Source organism: Mastigoproctus giganteus, chromosome 2, assembly GCF_048544385.1.
Source record: "Mastigoproctus giganteus isolate SK-2022 chromosome 2, ASM4854438v1, whole genome shotgun sequence".
Taxonomy (NCBI): domain Eukaryota; kingdom Metazoa; phylum Arthropoda; class Arachnida; order Uropygi; family Thelyphonidae; genus Mastigoproctus; species Mastigoproctus giganteus.
This window is the reverse complement of record NC_143576.1, coordinates 11593426-11615519: the sequence shown is the minus strand read 5'-3', so window position 1 is coordinate 11615519 and position 22094 is coordinate 11593426. Positions and strand designations below refer to the sequence as shown.

Here is a 22094-nt window from a genome sequence, read left to right as displayed (position 1 = left end):
AGACGTGTTTCAATATAGAATACTGGAGGTAACTATGAATGACAATTATAAACAATGTTGAAAGTGGACCTCCCTTAGCATCAATGCAGGCTTGGATCCTTCATATTTTGTTTCTAAACACCGCTATCAGTTGCTCGATTGAAATAGACTGAATGAATGCTGTTATCGCTGCTTTCAAGTCATCCAGCATGCGGGACGATACACTGCAGATTTTGCTGCTCCCCATAGATAAAAGTCTGGTGGATTTAGATCTGATGAGCGTGGGGGCCACACGTCTGTCAAAATAATGCGGTCTCCAAAACATTCCTTTAATAACTGCATAGATCGGTGAGATGTGTGGGCAGTAGCACCATCCTGTTGAAACCATGAGTAATTGATTTCATCACTTGTCATCTGACCGATGAAGATATGAAGAATCTCAAAACAATAGCGCTAGCTGTTTATTGTGTTAATAAAGAAAATAGGACCAACAATTCAACGTCTGGAAATCGCAACCCACACAACCAACCTTGAAATCATGTTGGAGTGTTTCGTGCGAAGTGTGAGGATTATTGGATGACCACAATCGTGAATTTTGTGAATTAACATAACCCAAGAGATGGAACCATGCTTCGTCTATGAAAAAGGTCACATCCAACACATTAGCTGTATTCTCTTTGATAAATTGGTTAAACCATCTGCAGTAGCATATTCGTTTTTCATGATCAGTTGCTTTCAGTTCATGTATCGCCATTATTTTGTATGGGAAGAGCTTTAATTTCTTTCTGACAGCTTTATGAGCACTTCCAAGACCAATATCATGCTGCTGAGCTAACTTTCGTAATTATTTTGATGAACTCTGCAGCATACTGTCAGAAATATCCAACAGTTTCTCCTCCGATAGCTTTTCTGCCCTTCCACAGTGTTTGACATCATCCACTGCTCCTGTTTCGGGAAACAGGAGCAGTGGTTACGAACAAGGTTACGAACTGTATCGACAAGGTTACGAACTGTATTGCGATGTGGAACAGGTGTATCTGGGAATTTGTCAGCAAATCACTGTCGCACCACATCTGTGTATCTACCACCTTCTCGGAATATGTGTTCGATGAGCCATACACGTTCTTCAGTTGTTAAAACCATATTGGGATCAAAATCTGATATATAAACAAAATATGATTATAAAAGTGCACAGTGACTTTCTGAACACCCAGTACAACTGTCTTTCCTCAATTTGAATCTATGCCCCCCCCCCCCATTCTTAATCTGAGCAAGAGGAAGAATTCCATCAGCATTCCGCTTGCTCAACCCATTCAAGGCCTTATACACCTCAATCAGATCACCTCGCAGGCACCTACACAGGCACTGAAATTTGCAGAACTTAAGCCTTTCTTGGTAAGAGCACCCCTTTGTTCCCCTCACCAATCTTGTTGCCCTTCTTTGTACTAGCAACTCTACATCCTTCCTAAAATGAGACCTCCAGCCCCATACACAGTACTCTAGGTGTGGCCTGACCATTGCCTTGTATAATGGGATAATCACCTCCCTGTCCCTGCTAGCAAAATTCCTATATGTCATTGACAAAACTCCATGACCTGCCCTGGCAGCCCCTCTGTACTGATCAGCAAACCTCATATTTGACTGCACAATTACCCCCAGGTCTTTTTCACTTTTCACTTCCCCGAGTGTAGTACCACACAGTTGGTACGTTTCTCTTGGGTTACTGCTACCCATATGCGGTACTTTGCATTTGTCAATGTTAAACTTCAGTTGCCATTTCTCAGCCCATTTGCCCAACATATCTCGAATCCAGTTGGAGTAGCATACTGTCTTTAACCCTGCCAACCTTTGTGTCGTCTGCACACTTTGACATTAAGCCTAATATACCTTCATAAATATGATTGCTGAATACACAAAACAACAATGGGCCCAGCACCTAACCCTGGGGAACTCCACTAATAAGCTTTGTCCACAAAGCACAGTGTCCATTGATTACCACTCTTTGTTGTTTCCCACTCAAACATCCATTTATCCATTGTAGCAACTTACCCTTAATGCCATACCGCTCCAATTTGTACAGCAGTCTTCCATGTGCAACAGCATCAAATGCTTTTCTGAAATCCAAGTATTTGATATCAAAATTATTTTTGACATTCAGTTCCTTTCTGACTACATCATAGTATCCAATCAAATTGGTCAGACAAGACCTCCCTTTAACAAACACCCTTGTCTAGATGATCCTGCAATGCTTTTTTTAACCAGTGACTCCATTATTTTTCCCAGAACATAAGTTAACCTAACAGGTCTGTAATTACCTGTGTCACCTTTTGAACCCCCTTTATGAATTGGTGATATATTTGCACACCTCCAGTCCATGGGGACTTCCCCCGAGTCCAAGGAAGCTCTCATAATTATGGCTAAGGGTTTGATTACTTCCTTTGCTGCCTCCTTTAATATAACTGGATAGATCCCATCCACCCCAGATGCCTTCCTTATGTTTAACTTCAATAATTTCTCCTTCACTTTGCTTCCAGTTATTACAAAATCACTTAGCTCCCTGTTAGTTTGATAAAATTCTGGCATTCCCCTCATTGAATAACTCCTCGTGCGAATGTAGATGCAAAATACTCATTCAGTTTATCAGCTACCTGAGCATGATCATCAATAGTCAACCCATCTCTGGTAAGTGATCCAATCTGATTCATCCCTTTCCTTCTAGAGTTTACATAAGTAGAGAAATCTTTGCTGTTTTTCTTTGTATCCTTTGTCAAAAATTTCTCGTAATCTGCCTTCGTCTGCCTAACCTCCTTTGTGACTTGATTACAGACAAGCTTATATCTGTTTAGGCCTGAACCTTGAACAGTTTTATTAGTTTGAATGAAAAGCCTAGTAGCCGCCAAGATTAAATCCCTGATGGCTTCCCATTTAGAATTCAAAGTTGGTAACATCATCAGTTGATCCCACTGTACAGAATTGAAAACTGTCTGAGACCCCTTTAGTCACGTTTACAAAAGCAAAAGCCCTTCCCTTTAGCCTTGATGGTAGTTACAACTTTAAGTAATTCCCCTATCAGTACATTGTGATCACTGTCACTGAGTGGTTCCTTTATCTGAAAATTCTTAATGCATGAATAATCACTGCTGATAATCAGATCAAGAGTATTACTCCATCTGGTTGCCTCTCGAATATGCTGCTATAGAAAACAGTCATCCGATAAATCCAAAAAAGTCTTGCTAGTGTACGAGTGACCCATCCCCACAAGTTCCAGTCAAAAAGCGACAACTCAGCATTGTTATGGGCCCATATGAGAGCTTGAAGGACAGGGTGGATGCCCTCAAAGGATTAAAAGTGAGGGGCCCATCAAGCTCCCAGCTGCCCACACCAAAGCCAGAGCTTGCACTTGGTCATCATGCAACACGGCGGCAGCCCCCAAGGCAGAATGCACTGGTCCCAAAGGAACTAGTAGTTGTTGGTGACTCTATTGTCAGGGAAACATGCTTTGTAAAAAGGATAGGTGGAACAGGACCAGGGTGTGTCTGCCAGGGGCAAAGGTTGATGACGTTGTAGAGCAGATATCATCTTTTAAGGGCACAAAAGGTGATATAGTTGTACATGTTGGCACTAATGATATTAAGAGTAGGAGACTGCAGAATTACTTAACAAGTACAGGTCACTGTTCAAAAAAAGCCGTGAATTAGGGTTGAATTTGAAAGTGTCTGCAATTCTGCCCAGACACGATAGGAGGGAGTATATGATGAGAGCCCTGTCGATCAATTCGGTCTTGGAAAGATTGTGCAAGGCTCAAGGGGTAGAATTTTTTTCAGCCTGGTCTGTACTTGTTAACAGGAGAGACTGCTTCTACAGGGATGGGATACACTTAAATAGAAAGGGTGCAAGAATGTTTGCTGATGCTATTGAGGCAGTGTTAGGTGGGTCGGAAAACTGCTAGATTGGGGGGATACAAGGACTAATAGATTAACAGTAGCCACTGGCAGAGGTGAAAGTGATTCTTGCACTGCTTATATTGGAATGAGCCGCAGCCTGGAAAATAAGATGCAGAATATTTCAGAGACTGCTGGGAATCATTGGGATACAAATAAACACATAGGTTGTGTTAGGGTAGGTAAGAAAAAGAACAGGTGCATGTATACTTGCGTGTACACCAATGCTAGGAGTTTAGTAAATAAATTTGATGAATTTCAGTTATTGCTGAAAACATCAAAGGCAGATATTGTGGAGATTTCAGAGACGTGGTGTCACACAGATATAAGGAATGCAGAACTGGAATTTGGGGAGTACACCGTCTACAGAAAGGATAGGAAGGGAGGAGGGGTTATGCTATTAGTTAAGAAATACATAAAATCCAAGAAAGTGAAGCCAGTAGACATTGCTGGACAGTGCAGTGTCGAGTCAGTTTGGTGTGACATAAGCATTGGGAGATCAAAATTGAGAGTAGGAGTGTGCTATAGGCCTAATGACTCTGATGAGTATAATAAGAAACTGTACAGGGAAATAGAGTGGGCCATTAAATCAGAGAGTCTTATAATGGGGGATTTTAATTTCCCAGATATTGACTGAAATTTGGGGGCTGGTCACTCACACACTAGGAAGGCTTTTGTGGATTTATTGGATGATTGTTTTCTACATCAGCATGTTCAGGAGGCAACTAGAGGGAGTAATACTCTTGATTTGATTATCAGTAGTGATTCTTCATGTATTAAGAATCTGCAGGTAAATGAACCACTAGGTGGCAGTGATCACAGTGTGCTGAAGTGAGATTTACTCAAAGAGGTAACTACCATTAGGGGGAAAGGGAAGGGTTATTGCTTTCGTCAAGGCGACTACGATGGACTGAGACAGTTTTTCAATTCTATACAGTGGGACCAACTGATGATGTTACTAACAGCAAATTCAAAATGGGAAGCATTCAAAGAACTTATCTTGGAAGCTACTAGGCTTTTCATACCAACTAAGAAATATTGTTCAAGGTTTAGGCCTAAGTGGATGTCAGATGAACTAATGAGACATGGCAAAGAAGAAAAATGCATGGAATACATACAAATTAACACGTGACACAGGAGCCTATGATAGATACAAGTTGATCTGTAACCAAGTTACAAAGGATGTTAGGCAGGCGAAGGCAGATTATGACAAATCTTTGGCAAGGGATGCAAAGAAAAACAGCAAAGAGTTCTTTACTTATGTAAACTCTAGAAGGAAGGGGATGAATCAGATTGGTCCACTTGATATTGATGGGTCAACTGTTGATGATCCTGCTCAGGTAGCTAACAAACTGAATGAATATTTTGCATCGACATTCGCACATGAGGAGTTATTCAGTGAGGGGAATGCCAGAGGTGTATTCAACTCGGGCAGTAAGCTACAGAATCTTGTAATAACTGAGAATAAAGTGGAGGAGAAATTGTTGAAGATAAATACAAGAAAGGCACCTGGGGTGAATGGGATCTATCCAGTTGTATTAACGGAGGCAGCAAAGGAAGTAAGCAAACCCTTAGCCATAATTATGAGAGCGTCCTTGGACTCGGGGGAAGTACCCATGGACTGGAGATATGCAAATGTGACCCCAATTCACAAAGGAGGATCAAAGGGCGACACAAGTAATTATAGACCTGTTAGTTTAACTTCTGTTCCTGAAAAATTAATGGAGGCACTGGTTAAAGAAGCACTGCAGGATCATCTAGACAAAACTTCAGTTATAGCTCAGACACAGCATGGTTTTGTTAAGGGGAAGTCTTGCCTGACCAATTTGATTGGATACTATGATGCAGTCAAAAAAGAACTGGATGCAGGGAATAACTTTGATATTATATACTTGGATCTTAGAAAGGCTTTTGATACTGTTAACAGCACATGGAAGACTGCTGCACAATTGGAGCGGTGTGGCATTGGAGGCAAATTGGATAAAGGGGTGGTTGAGGGGTAGAAGACAGAGAGTGGTAATCAATGGACACTGCTCATCGTGGACTAATGTTATTAATGGAGTCCCTCAGGGTTCAGTATTGGTTCCATTATTGTTTTCTGTATTTATAAATGATATTGATGATGTTATATCAAGCTTAATGTCCAAGTTTGCAGATGATACGAAGGTTGGCAGGGTTGTCAAGGACACTGCTGACACTATGCTACTGCAACAGGATCTGGAAAGGTTGAGCAAATGGGCTGAGAGGTGGCAAATGAAGTTTAACATTGACAAATGTAAAGTACTACATATGGGAAACAGCAACCGCAGAGCAACGTATCAACTCTGTAGTACTACACTGACAGTGGTAGAGAATGAAAGGGACCTGGGGGTGGTTGTGGAAGCCGATATGAAGTTTTCTGAGCAGTGCAGAAGGGCTGCAAGAGTAGCTCATGGTGTATTGTCAATGATATATAGGAATTTTTCTAGCAGGGATAAGGAGGTGATTATTCCCTTGTATAAGGCAATGGTCAGGCCACACCTAGAGTACTGTATACAGGTCTGGAGGCCTCATTTCAAGAAGGATGTAGAGATGCTGGAACGAGTACAGAGAAGGGCAACAAGATTAGTGAATGGAACAAAGGGGTGCTCTTACGAAGAAAGGCTTAAGTTTTGCAAATTACAGTGTCTGGGGACTAGGCACCAGCGAGGTGATCTGATAGAGGTATATAAAGCCTTGAATGGTTTGAGCATGCTCAATGCTGATGGGATTCTTCCTCTTGCTCAAAATAATCACCTGAGAGGGAATAAATTCAAATTGAGAAAAGACAGATGTAGGATAGACGTGAGTAAATTTGCCTTTAGCCAGCGGGTGGTTGGTTGGTGGAATAGACTTCCATCCCTTGTCGTGGAAGTTGATAGCCTAAATAAGTTTAAGGCTCAGCTGGACAGGTATTTCGAACGAACAGAGGGGTGAAGTGGAAGTGGTTATTTTTTTTTTATTTATTTATTATTATTATTATTTTATTATTTATTTTTTTTTGGCTGATGCTGCATAAGCTTGCTTTCTTGCATCAAATGCCTCTACTAATGCTAATGCTAATATCTGGAAAGTGAAAGTTACAATCCCTTATTATAAGACATTCTGATTTACTGGCCCACTCTATTTTTCTGCATAATTGCTCATTATATTCATCAGATTAATTAGGCCTATAACACACACACCTACTCTCATATTTCCTTTCCCAGTGCTTATGTCACATGAAACAGACTCAACATTGCATTGGATGCACTTCCTTAGATTTTGTTTCTTAACTAACAGCATAACCCCTCCTCCCTTCCTGTCCTATCTATCCTTTCTGTACACATTGTACTCCCCAAATTCCAATTCTGCACTGCTTATATCTGTGTGACATGACGTCACTGATATGCCAACAATATCTGCCTTTGATGTCTTGACTAGCACTTCAAACTCATCAAATTTATTAACTGTACTCCTAGCATCAGTGTACATGCAAGTATACATGCACCTGTTTCTACTCTTAGTTACTCTAACACAGCCCATGTATTTATTTGTTTCACTGACTCCCAACAGTCCTGGAAATCTCCATTGCCTTGCTTTCCATGTTGCTGCTCATTCTAATAGAACAGTGCATGAATCACTTTTGCCTCTGCATGTGGCCACTGTTAACCTTTAGTCTGTGTATCATCCCAAGCTAACAGTTTTCCGACCCACCTAACGCTGCCTCGATAGCATCAGCAAATATTCTTGCACCCTTTCTATTTAGGTGTACCCCATCTCCGTAGAAGCAGTCTCTCCTGTCAGGAAGCACAGACCAGGCTGAAAAAAATTCTGCCTCTTGAGCCTTGCACAATCTCTCCAGGGATGAATTGATCGACAAGGCTCTCATCATATACTCCCTCCTATCGTGTCTGAGCAGAATTGCAGACCCTTTCACATTCAACCCTAACTCGCAACTTTTTTTCAACATTGACCTGTACTTGCTAAGTAAATCTACAGATTTCTTATTCTTAATGTCACTAGTTCCGACGTGTACAAAAATATCAGCTTTTGTGCCCTTAAAGATCGATATCTTCTCTACAACCTCATTAAATTTTGTCCCTGCAGACATACCCTTGTCCTGTTCCACCTATCCTTCTTGCATAGTATATTCCCTGGCTCCCTGACAATAGAATCATCAACAATAACTAGCAGTTATTAACCAACAGTAATTATTGTAGTGTAATTTAGGGACCTCAATTTGTCTATGGTGTTGGTTCTAAATAAATGAGGTTACAGAGAGAAGCACCCCTGCTGTGGAAACTCATTTCACAAGTCGATCTAGTGTCAGACAATGTTAACTACAAAATCATTTTGTAGTAAACGTTTTTGTAATTAACCAAGAAAAAGTCATTTGACATTTTCTTGGTTTACCGGAAATGTCTTATAGCCCAACCTAACTTGTAAACTACTAGATAAATACATTTCTATGACATAATATGCATTACTATTTGTATAAATTTAAACTAAAGTTATCTCAACACAAAAATGCAATTTTTTAGTTAAAGTTGTCTAACACTATGCCCTCGAAGTGTTAGGCATTCTGCAAGCCATAAATGCATCCTGTGTGTGAATTTATTAGGGGCATAAAAATCTTTTAGATAGCTCTTTGTCTGAAAAAATCATAAACTGTTAACATTAGTAGATGAAAAATTACTAATTGTTAGAGCATGATACAAAGTGATGAGTATAAATGAGTATGAGTGCAAATAATGAGTATCCAAATCTTATTTAATTATATGTCATCTAATACTCAAATCTTATTTAATAATAATGATTATCCATATCTTATTTAATAATAATAATAATGACCATCCATATCTTATTTAATAATAATAATAACTATCCATATCTTATTTAATAATAATGACTATTTAATAAAATGACTTATTTAATAATAATGACTATCCAAATAAGATTTGGATACTTATTATTATATTGCTGCAGATTTTTGAAGTTTAAACAAAAATTATGCATTTCAGATCAGAAAAACAAACCTCATTTATGTCTGCTGAATATCAGCTCAGTTCATAGTACTGCTGCTGTAATTCATTAGGATGGCTTACCTGGAGCACTAATACAGATGGAAAACTTTGTTTACTGCACTACTCTCACATATTCCATAGCATTTTGGAACATGTTTCATGTTTGCTCTTTGAAATACATAGAAGTATACAAGGCAGATGTGATCAATGATATATAATGTTTCCCCTCTTGTCCTCAAAAAAACAGCTCAAAACACTCACAAGAACTTCCTCAACACAGCATCTGTTCACAAAACAATACTTCTGGAATTATTTGGACAATTAACTATAGAGTATTAGTTGGTATCTTTTTTTCTCTTTCTCTGTTCATGTCAGAAGAATTTTGAATCCTGCAGTTAATGCAACAAGGATTAACAGAACAATGAAAACTGTACATAGGTATTTAAAATTTTTTTTTTTCAAGGAAACCTTTAAGTACCCACGCTCACTTTTTGTAGTGGAAGTATCAGCACACAACTTGTTAAGGGGAAATTTCACTGTTTTTCTGATTCGAACTATGTAATCATGTAAATCAAAATTATTTAAGTATAATAATTTTGATTTTGATTACACAGAAATGTTATACAGTAAGTGCCTGACTTATGTAAGCCTGAGTTACATAACTTCAGATTTACGTAAATTTTTTTTTCGCTCAAATTTTTTTTAAGGATTATAAAATTTAAAAAACAGCAAAAAATAAATAAATAAAAAATAAATAAGCAATTAATAATGATGAACATGGCACCCACACATTGCACAAGTGAGATACGGAGTAAGAAGCTTAAAAAATAGGAATGAAGAGAAGATTCTGAAAATTTATTTGTTTTTTTTATATGACTAAAGGGTAAAACTCCAGATTAGGGTACCCTGTCCAACTTGGCAGCTAGCAAAACAGTGCTAAAGCAGTGATTGACAAGTTGTGACTCCACCCACTGACTTCCTAGGTTGATATGCCTAAGCTGTTTTTCCCCCCACTTGCCGCTGTTTTTAGATCGTGAAAAATTTTCCGATTCAGTAGCAGTGGGTTGGGGGATAAGCACCCTACCTAAGCTAAGTACACCCCCCCTCCTTGACGACACAAAACAATCAGAAAGAAAATGCCTCCATAATAATCGGCCAATCACAGCACTGTGCTGGAGGTGCCTTCACCTGTTAATCACTGCCATCTTTCCTAGCTTTCATCGGTGTACCCTATACTGGAGTTCAGCCAACTGAAGATATTTAAGTGACAGGGACGCACATTTCATCATAATAAAGTAAAAACCCACAGCATTCCAGCTATCAGTATTATCTAAAATGCAATAAGATCGCATTTACTACCCGTTTATAATGAATTGCACTAACAGAAAAGTCCAATAAAATGGAAACTGCAAATTGTCTTTATCGTTTTATGATATTGACCTCCAGATATATGCTTTAGTAAAATGTGAGCATGGGAGCTTGCGTGAGGTGATAATAGTGTGTTTCTGTGTTAACCCTGTGAAGTTCTTTACAGAAAATTTCATTTTGACATTATCATGGTGCCGACTAAGACAATAAGTGACAGTGGTACTAGTAAATCTACTATGTAAAGGAAAGCAATTGATTTGGATCAGAAAATAACATAAGTAGATGAAAAACTACAAATTGTTAGAGCATGATACAAAGTGATAAGTATAAATTAGTATGAGTGCAAATAATGAGTATCCAATAAAATAATAAAATAAAATAATAAGGTTATATGAAAATGGTCAAATATTAACAAGTATTGTGCGGAATTTCGGTTTGTCAGTGTCAACAGTGTCAACAGTGAACACAATAATAAAGGACAAAGACAGAATACAAGATGCAGTGAAGGGATTGGCACCAATGAAGTCAACTATAATAACCAAGGCTACGAAATACATATCAGTTTTTACAGTGCAATAACATGCGTTTTTTCTTCCTTTTATGTTTTATTTTCCTATGTACCACTCCAGCTACTTCACTGCTGGCTTCAGATAAAGTTTTTAATTGAACTAATTAAAAATATTTAACTATTTTTCTATGTACTATTTTTATAACTAATATATAAAAAAGTATATAACTACAGTAGGCCCTCGATTTAATGGACAACATTTCTGTCCTAAAGGAAAAATTTAGAATCTATTTTTATATCTGATAGCATTACACACGTCTGATGAGCGACACTATCAGACAGATGTGATGAAAATTCCTTCTAATGAAATAAAAGCTGTTTTACTGCTAGATAATGCACCTGCTCATCCTAATGCTGAGAGGTTAATTAGCAGGAATGGGAGAATTAAATGTGTTTTTCTGTCTCCTAACACTACTTCACTGATACAGCCGATGGATCAGGGTGTAATTGTTGCATAAGAGGTTGTATAAGAAGAGGTTTTTGGAAAAGGTGATGGTTGTTTTGGAAGAAACAGAAGATGCAGAAGAAGATACAAGAGGCACCAGGACACTGCAAAATTTACATGCATACATCATCAGATCTGCTATCTTCAACTTAGCAGCTGCGTGGAAAGATATGAAAATTACTACCTTGGCCAATGCTTGGAAGAAGTTGTTGTATGGCATAGAATCTGAAATGGACTTTGAGGGAGTTGAGGCATCTAATTTTCAGGCCACTCTTCTGAGGGTAGGCAACAAAAATGCAACTGAGAATGATGTGGAACAGTGGCTCGAAAATGATGAAGGTGATCCGGGCTATCGAATTTTTTCTGAGGAAGAGATTGCAGAAAATGTTCTTCATGGAGAACAAGAGGATGACGATGATGACGAAGAATCAGTGGCACCGCATCCTAAATTGTCTGCTATAAGACAACATATGGATGACATCATACATTATATTGTCATCATCAGACCCTGATGTGCTTCCTTATTATGAACATTTTAGAGAATTTTGATCTACAGTAATAAGGAGGCAGCACCAAGGTGTAGGGCAACTGAAGCTTGATGATTTCATCAAGACTACTTCATCAACTGGACCTGTTTCACAAGAACCCTCTATCAGCAAGGAATTAACACCTCTTTCTCCATATGACAGTTGTTTCTGACTCTGAAAATTGTGATTCTTTCAATTAAGTTAATATTAATATTGAATATTATGTATCTTTTTTTTTTAATGTTTTTTGTATGTTTTTTATTCAATGGAGTTTAAGAATTTAAGTATTTTTCCCCTCTAAAACAGATTTAAATGAAAAAACTAATGTTCACATTGAAAACAACTTTGTGTGAGAGCTTTAAGCAAAAAAAAAATTAATTTATTTTTTAATTAATTTAATTTTTTAAATTTTTAACTAATGGCGGAAACACTCCATTAGTTACATTGTATAGGTTTTGATGTGTTTAATTAAAATAAAGTTTGGTTTCTGTTGTAAATTTATTTTTATATTTTTAACAGATGTTTTAGTGGCATGTATAAATTACTCAATATACATTATAATAATGTTTTATTCATACTTATACATTATAACAACATTTTTAATACATCCTGTACGTTGTAAGCTTGTTATTAATAGATGTTTTTAAAATACATTTGATTTAATGGACTTTCGGCAATAGCGGACACCCATTCCCCCAATTAGTTTGCTAAATCGAGGGCCTATTGTAATTAGTTGAAAAATATATAACTATTTTCTTCATTCTTCTGAGGATATTATGCGGTTTTTGTAATTTTGGCATATCAGGGATATAGTAAGCAATATTTTATTAGTCATACCCAAGTTACGTAAAACTCGACTTGCGTAAGAAGTCCTGGAATGTATCTCTTATGTATGTCGGGGACTTGCTGTACTCTGATATATCAGTAGTAAACTATATAATGTATTTATTTTCAGTTAAACTTCCACAAAGCAGTAACCAGAGTTGTGCAGCAGCTTATGAACCTGGATCAGTATTTCATATAGATATGCCTCAGCAAGCACTTTACTTACAAGGTGAATGGCCATATCATACAGATGCATGGTTCCAGAATGTATATCATGCGTGGATTTTACATCGAGAAGCCAGACTTGAAGATCAGTATCTTACTCAAGAAAATATTCCTGTAGTGATAGACAAATGTGTAAATTTTGTTAGCACTCATGGTATGTATAGTGATTACTTTAGATAATTTTGCATGATCAAATTTTTAGTAAAGTTACTGTTAGAAATTAAAAGTTAAGGCAAATAAAAAGGTGATTGACTTCTTGTAATTTACAAAAATTGATGTGTATATTAATGTCTAGTGCATTGGTACTGGTAGTATGAATACCCTTGAGAGTAGGTTATGTCCTTATTTTATTTTAGAGAAGGTATGGTGAAATGCTACATTTTTTTACTCCTTATGATTATATGCTTTTATATTTTGATGTATTTAACCTTTTATATAATAAAAAAACTTTTATAAAGCAATGTATTTTCTTGAATACCTGCATTGTTGAATAAGCTGCCCCCAATTTTCAAGACAAAAAGAAAGGTAAAAAAATTATGTGAATTTATTGCAGTCTTAAAGTATAGATAATAGGTAAGTATGCATACTAGTAATACATAGTGCCCTGATCTCATATCAGATAAACATATTCAATATCAAAACAAAAACATACTGCTGTAATTAACTGGTGCCAGGGGGTCTCAACAGCAGTACACTGTTTGCCATCCCTAACATTTGCTCTGTTTCGATTGGAATACAGTATACTGTACTGGCCTGGTTAGTCATGTGTAACTTTATTATCAGTCTGATTACTGGAGATTGAACCAGTCTTTTGGAAATTTTTTTTTTTTTTTCTGCTTCCGATCAACATATCTTTATGCTGACCTGAATGGACTCGCTGTTGTTCAGAGTTACAGAAAAAAAATATATGTTCAAAAAGACATTTTTCCAGTTCAGTTCCCAGTAATTAATAAAAAAAGTTAGTTAAATGAGTTAAGAAGACAGACAGTGGTCTACATCACCCACACTGAGCAGTCAGAATCCTGGATGTCCATTTACAAAACACAGTTGGCAAACTGTAAGATGGAAGTCTATTTAGAAGACCTTTATGCCAATCATGATCTATCAAAAGCCTTGGAAATGTCAAGAGCAACTGCTTGAGTTTCATCAAACTTTTCCATTGAATTTGTCCATATATATGGGTAACATAAGCCAGTATATCACCAGTGGATCGACGCTGATGGAATCCATACTGGTGAGCATTGATCAGGTGGAAGGTTTCTAGATATTTTAATATGAGTCGGCAGTTAATAGACATCTTGGCTCGAGATAACTATCTATCCGAGGTTAGCCTGTGCAGACATTGCTCCTTAAAGCTCTTTAAACAGAGAAGTTTTTCCTGATTTATTTTCTGCTTTATTAGTTTAAATTGTCATATTAACTTATTTTCTAGAGTAGCTTTATATTCCTAGTTACGATACTTAGTTTAAAGTTTAACTTAGACAGAGATTTCGTAGATATTACTTAGTATCGGTAACGGTATCAAATCCACGTGTCACAAATTGAACGAGAGGTCTTTTAACCAAATTTAGTCGATTTATTAACCAATTTTTATATCAAATTATCTTCTATAAGTAGATTATAGACCTAGTCAGGATCCTTAGTTTATTCTAAATTGAGATAGCGAGATTTCGAAGCTAATCAATACTTACGAGTCCGTAGAAATACCGTTCGTGAATTCCCGCCATTTTTACACAATAGCATAAGCTTAGTGTAGTATACTGCATAATATAATATTGTCAATTAATCAGTAAATCTATTAATCTTGATAAACTTTATTGTCAATAAAATTGTATTTTTAACTCTATAAATATATATAACGACTTAATCGTAACAAATAATTAATACATAACTATAGTGGTACACGTGATACGGAAGTTGTATAAAGGGAACACTAGATACCGAAAAAAAAAAATATATATATATATATATATAACATAACTGTTTTGGGATATAACTTAAGGATTTAATTTTTGTTTTAAATTTTATTGAATTAAATTGGAATCATGACTCTGACCAGAGCAGCAAAGCAAAAGGCTCAAGCTAATGGGAGTGCTGTGGTTCAGGGGAGAACTGAGGGGGGCAGTTGCCCTCTGAATTACAGTCTATTAAAATGCACTGTTTGCTTGATGTTTGCGGAGCAGTCGGGTACGGGACATGATACTGCCAAGGGGGATGTCTTTGTGTGTGCACGATGTAAGGAGTGCAAGGAAATCAGGCGACAACTCAGCGTTGTTATGGGCCTTTATGAGACCTTGAAGGACAGGGTGGATGCCCTCGAAGGAAATAAATTGAGGGGCCCATCAAGCTCTCAGCTGCCCACATCAACGCCAGAGCTTGCACTTGGTCATCAGGCAACACAGGGGCAGCCCCCTAGGCAGAATGCGCTGGTCCCACAGGAACTAGTAGTTGTTGGTGACTCTATTGTCAGGGAAACGGGGAACATGCTCTGTAAAAAGGATAGGTGGAATAGGACCAGGGTATGTCTGCCAGGGGCAAAGGTTGATGACGTTGTAGAGCGGATATCATCTTTTAAGGGCACAAAAGGTGATATAGTTGTACACGTTGGCACTAATGATATTAAGAGTAGGAGACCGGCGGAATTACTTAGCAAGTACAGGTCACTGTTGAAAAAAAGCCGTGAATTAGGGTTGAACTTGAAAGTGTCTGCAATTCTGCCCAGACACGATAGGAGGGAGTATATGATGAGAGCCTTGTCGATCAATTCGGCCCTGGAGGGATTGTGCAAGGCTCAAGGGGTAGAATTTTTTTCAGCCTGGACTGTACTTGTTAACAGGAGAGATTGCTTCTACAGGGATGGGATACACTTAAATAGAAAGGGTGCAAGAATTTTTGCTGATGCTGTCGAGGCAGTGTTAGGTGGGTCGGAAAACTGCTAGTTGGGGGGGATACAAGGACTAATAGATTAACAGTAGCCAGTGGCAGAGGTGGAAGTGATTCTTGCACTGCTTCTATTCAAATGAGCAGAAGTCTGAAAAACAAGATGCAGGATATTTCAGAGACTGCTGGTAGTCATTGTGTTACAAGTAAACACATGGGTTGTGTTAGGGTAGCTAAGAATAGAAACAGGTGCATATATACCTGTGTGTACACCAATGCTAGGAGTTTGGTAAATAAATTTGATGAATTTGAGGTATTGCTCAAAACATCAAAGGCAGATATTGTTGGGATATCAGAGATGTGGTGTCACGCAGATGTAGGTAATGCGGAACTGGAATTTGGGGAATACAATGTATATAGAAAGGATAGACAGGACAGGAGGGGAGGAGGGGTTATGCTATTAATTAAGAAACACATAAAGTCAAAGGAAGTGAAGCTAGTTGACATCGATAGACAGGGCAGTGTCGAGTCAGTTTGGTGTGACATAAGCATAGGGAAATCAAAATTGAGAGTAGGAGTGTGCTATAGGCCTAATGACTCTCATGAGTATAATAATATATTGTACAGGGAAATAGAGTGGGCCAGTAAATCAGAGAGTCTTATAATGGGGGATTTTAATTTCCCAGATATTGACTGGAATTTGTGGGTTGGTCACTCGCACACTAGCAAGGCTTTTGTGGATTTATTGGATGATTGTTTTCTACATCAGCATGTTCGTGAGGCAACAAGAGGGAGCAATACTCTTGATCTGATTATCAGTAGTGATTCTTCATGCATTAAGAACCTGCAGATAAATGAACCACTAGGAGGCAGTGATCACAGTTTGTTGAAGTGGGATTTACTCAAGGAGGTAACTACCATCAGAGGTAAAGGGAAGGGTTTTTGTTTTCGTAAAGGCGACTATGATGGTCTGAGACAGTATTTAAATTCTATACAGTGGGACCAACTGATGATGTTACCAACAGCAAACTCAAAATGGGAAGCATTCAAGGAACTAATCTTGGAGGCTACCAGGCTTTACATACCAACTGAGAAATATTGTTCAAGGTTTAGGCCTAAATGGTTGTCAGATGGACTAATGAGGCATGTGGCAGAGAAGAAAAATGCATGGGATACATACAAATTAATGGGTGACATGGAAGCCTATGATAGATATAAGTTGGTCTGTAACCAAGTCACAAAGGAGATTAGGCAGGCAAAGGCAGACTACGAAAAATCCTTGGCAAAGGATGCAAAGAAAAACAGAAAGGAGTTCTTTACATACTTGAACTCGAGAGGGAAAGGGATGAATCAGATTGGTCCACTGGATATTGATGGTTCAACAGTTGAGGATCCTGCTCAGGTGGCTAACAATCTAAACGAGTATTTTGCATCTACATTCACGCATGAGGAGTTATTCAGGAAGGAGAATGATGTAGGTAAAGTAAACATTGGCAGTGAGCTGGATGATTTTGTAATAACTGAGAGGAAAGTGGAGGAGAGATTGTTGAGGATAAACATAAAAAAGGCACCTGGGGTGGATGGGATCTATCCAGTTATATTAAAGGAGGCAAAGGAAGTATGCAAACCCCTAGCCATAATTATGAGAGCTTCTTTGGACTCAGGGGAGGTACCCATAGACTGGAGATGTGCAAATGTAACCCCAATTCACAAAGGAGGATCAAAGGCTGACACAAGTAATTATAGACCTGTTAGTTTAACTTCTGTTCCAGGTAAATTAATGGAGGCACTGGTTAAAGAAGCACTGCAGGATCATCTAGACAAGAATTCAGTTATAGCTCAGACGCAGCATGGTTTTGTTAAGGGCAGGTCTTTCCTGACCAATTTGATTGGATACTATGATGTAGTCACAAAAGAACTGGATGCAGGGAATAACTTTGATATTATATATTTGGATCTTAGAAAGGCTTTTGATACTGTTGCACATGGAAGACTGCTGCACAAATTGGAGCAGTGTGGCATTGGAGGCAAATTGCTGTTATGGATAAGGGGATGGTTGAGTGGCAGAAGACAGAGAGTGGTAATCAATGGACACTGCTCAACGTGGACTAATGTTATTAGTGGAGTTCCTCAAGGTTCAGTGTTGGGTCCATTGTTGTTTTCGGTGTTTATGAATGATATTGATGATGGGATATCAAGTTTAATGTCTAAGTTTGCAGATGATACAAAGGTTGGCAGGGTCGTTAAGGACACTACTGACGCTATGCTGCTGCAACAGGATCTGGAAAGGTTGAACAGATGGGCTGAGAGGTGGCAAATGAAGTTTAACATTGACAAATGTAAAGTACTACATATGGGTAACAGTAACCCCAGAGCAATGTATCAACTCTGCGGTACTACACTGACAGTGGTGGACAATGAAAAGGACCTGGGGGTAATTGTGCAGGCAGATATGAAGTTCTCTGAGCAGTGCAGACGAGCTGCAAGAGTAGCTCATGGTGTCTTGTCAATGATATACAGGAATTTTTCTAACAGGGATAAGGAGGTGATTATTCCCTTTTATAAGGCAATGGTTAGGCCACATCTTGAGTACTGTATACAGGTCTGGAGGCCTCATTTCAAGAAGGATGTAGAGCTGCTGGAACGGGTACAGAGAAGGGCAACAAGATTAGTAAATGGAACAAAGGGTTGCTCTTACGAAGAAAGGCTTAAGTTTTGCAAATTACAGAGTCTGGAGACTAGGCACCGGCGAGGTGATCTGATAGAGGTGTATAAGGCTTTCAATGGTTTGAGCATGCTCAATGCCAATGGGATTCTTCATCTTTCTCAGAATAATCACCTCAGAGGGCATAAATTCAAATTGAGGAAGGACGGATGTCGGATAGATGTGCGGAAATTTGCCTTTGGCCAGCGGGTGGTTGGTTGGTGGAACCGACTTCCATCACTTGTTGTTGAAGTTGATAGCCTAAACAAATTTAAAGCTCAACTGGACAGGTATTTCGAACGAACGGAGGGGTGAAATGGGAGTGGTCTGTGTTTTTTTATTTTTATTTATTTATTTTTTTTTTTTTTGGCTGATGCTGAATAAGCTTGCTTTCTTGCATCATATGCCTCTACTAATGCTAATGCTAATGCTAATCTTCATTACTTTTGAAGGAGTAGAAGCAAGTACAATGGGATAATAATTGGATTACTTCCCTGAGTGTAGTACACACAGTTGGTACTCTTGGGTTATTACTATCCATATGCAGTAATTTGCATTTTTTGATGTTAAACTTCAGTTGCCATTTTTCAGCCCATTTGCCCAATGTATCTAGATTCAATTGGAGTAGCATACTGTCTTTACTGTTGTTAACAACCCTGCCAATCTTTGTATAATCTGCAGACTCAGACATTAAGCCTGATATACCTTCATCAGTATGATTGCTGAATACACAAAACAACAATGGGCCTAACGCCTTTCACCTTTCTGAAACGGATAAACCTATACTATCGTTTCTGACTGTTAGCATAATAGTTATCATGAGTATCTTCCCCATCACTGATAGGTGCAATATGGCCTGAGCAGCTCTTTTGGAAACTTTTTTTTTTTTTTGTTCAGCAATATAGGTACCAACTATAGAATACCTACGGTTTACAGATATAATCCACTGATGCTTTAGTTGCTTCAGTGCCAAAAAAAAAAAAAAAAAAAAAAAACTGTTGATTATTAGTACATGCTAAATTGAGAAGTTGCAAAATTTGTGAATATCTAGGTCAATATGTTACAGAAAATTTCAGCCCATGAAAAATTAGGAGAAATTTTTTCTTTTTAGTTGTTTACTACTTATTTGAAACTTGTTAAATTTGTTATAAGTACTGTTCTAGTTGTATGGCAAATTAAGAAAACAACGTTATCTCTTTGCAGATTTATGTAGGTTTAAAAAATTGTTTTTCCACTAAGTCTATCCTTGTAAGCAATGTTTTGATTTAGTACTTTATCTTATCAAGGTTTTACTGTTTATTATATAATAATATATAAAAAAAACTTTCATTGTAGGTACCACTGTTGAAGGAATATACAGAATAGCTGGGTCATCATCCAAAATTCGAAAGCTGTTGGATGCTTTTAATCAAAGTATGTATGTCTTGCTTTGCATAAATATACATAAATAGTTTAATTTTTCTGTTGCTCTTCATATATAATATTTTAATTCTTTCAAAAATAGGTAACTTTTTAGAACCTACACAAATACTTATAAGAAAATAAGGTATACTTGGCTTCTATGTTAATTCATTTTAAGTGGTCTGGATTTCAAAGCCTATCAAAAACAGGAGGAAGTTTTTAAAACTTCTTTGGTTAAAGCAATACATGTTCAATCTCAGGTGGAGAAATCAGTTTTTTTTCCCTAAGTGGGTTATTATAAGATTTCAGGAATTAGACATGAAAATTGGCTTGTGAACACATTTATGTCTAAGGTGTGGTCAAAAAAAGTTTGCAGACTGAAATGATTTCTGTCTATTTGGATGGATCTGCAGAGTAGTCTCCTTGACATTGTATACACCAATTCCAATATAGCTACTTCCAGAAGCATTCATGATAGTCCTGTATATGGTACTATCAGGGATGCTTTCAGAAGTTGAAGTGTTCTGAATAATTTTCTCAGTTATTGCAAATAGTGCATTTCAAAGGGGCTGTAATAATCAGAAACAAAAAAAAAAAAAAAAAAAATCACAGAGAGCTAAATCTGGTGGGAGGTGGCAAGTGGGGGACCACTGTGATTGAAAGCACCAAGTGTGCATTCCCATGATGCAAGTGCCAATTCCTTGTGTTCAATGAAACCCCAAAAAGTGAACAGAAAGTGCCACAAAACATTTAAAAATTATTTGTAATCCCATTAATAAATTGAAGACAGATTTCATTCAATACAGTTTGAAGTCACTAAATTAACATGTTCATTTATTCTTTCTACCTCTGTTATTTGGAACAGCCTTACTTCCTTCATATTTCCTGAAAATAATACTCCATAGAAATTAAAGCCCATTGTTGAAAGTGTATCTTCTGTCTTCTCAACCTATATACAGTGCTAAAGAGCTGTAGATCCCAATAACTTTTTGTGTTTGGGTTCTTCATTTCACGAGTTTTTCTGATTCACTGCAGTATCACTGCCCTCTTTTTTTGTGGTAGATTCACAAGTGGTAGATATTTGTTATAAGTCTCTGTTGACTATAGTTTTGTACCATATGTGCACAGTTCCTATAAAAGTGTGCATGCTGATGGATCTGTTTGATGTATAGGCTGAAAAAAGGCCCAGAATACATTATGGCTCCCTCCATCTTATATTGCTTACTGCAGCCTCCTGCACTGCTCCAGAAGGAACACACAAACTACCTTCCTCGGTATCTCTGCTTCTGCCAATGCTAACTTTGTAACCAAAAAGAAGAGACTCTGGTCTGAAGTTTCCACCTCTGGCAGGCCTGCTGGTCCACCGAGTCCAAGGGCAGTACTGCATATGGGTAGAAGTAACCCCAGAGAAACGTACCAACTGTGTGTTACTATACTTAAGGTGGTAGAAAATGAAAAAGACCTGGGAGTAATTGTGCAGTCAGATATGAAGTTTTCTGAGCAATGCAGACAGGCTGCCAGGCCAGGTCATGAGGTTTTGTCAATGATATATAGGAATTTTGCTAGCAGGGAGAAGGAGGTGATTGTCTCTCTGTATAAGGCAACGGTCAGGCCACGCCTTGAGTACTGCGTACAGGTCTGGAGGCCTCATTTTAGGAAGGATGTAGATTTACTTGAGCGTGTACAGAGAAGGGCAACAAGATTGGTGAGGGGAATGAAGAGATCCTCTTACCAAGAGAGGCTTAAGTTCTGCAAATTGCAGTGGCTGGAGACTAGGCACCTGCGTGGTGATCTGATTGAGGTGTATAAGGCCTTGAATGGGTTGAGCATGCTGAATTCTGATGGGATCCTTCCACTTGTTCAGATTACGAACCTAAGGGGGCATAAATTCAAATTAAGAAAGGACAGATGTAGAATAGATGTGCGGAAATTTGCCTTTAGCCAGCGGGTGGTTAATTGCTGGAGCAAACCCATCCATCGTTGTGGAAGTTGATAGGTTGAATAAATTTAAGGAGGAACTGGACAGGCATTTGGAGGGAATGGTGTGATTTTTTTTTTTTTTTTTTTTTTTTTGGCTGATGCTGCATAAGCTCATACACTTGCTTTCTTGCATCACATGCTACTACTACCACCAGCACCACCACCAGAATGTTCATTCTAGATATTGCTTTCCAGGCGCCTCAGTAGCCAGGTGGGAAGGAGCAGCA

At 38.0% G+C, this 22094-nt stretch overlaps 1 protein-coding gene across 6 annotated transcripts in view; it reads left to right on the top strand.

The window, feature by feature from the left end:
* The window catches only part of RhoGAP15B (RhoGAP_ARAP and RA_ARAPs domain-containing protein RhoGAP15B), a 228669-nt gene that overhangs the window by 64552 nt on the left and 142023 nt on the right, over positions 1–22094 (top strand). For all 6 annotated transcript variants that reach the window (XM_090388206.1, XM_090388203.1, XM_090388207.1 and 3 more), the window contains exons 7-8: positions 12808–13056; positions 19822–19899. In XM_090388206.1, coding sequence (XP_090244332.1) covers positions 12808–13056; positions 19822–19899 — 327 coding nt within the window. The remainder of the gene's footprint in view (positions 1–12807; positions 13057–19821; positions 19900–22094) is intronic.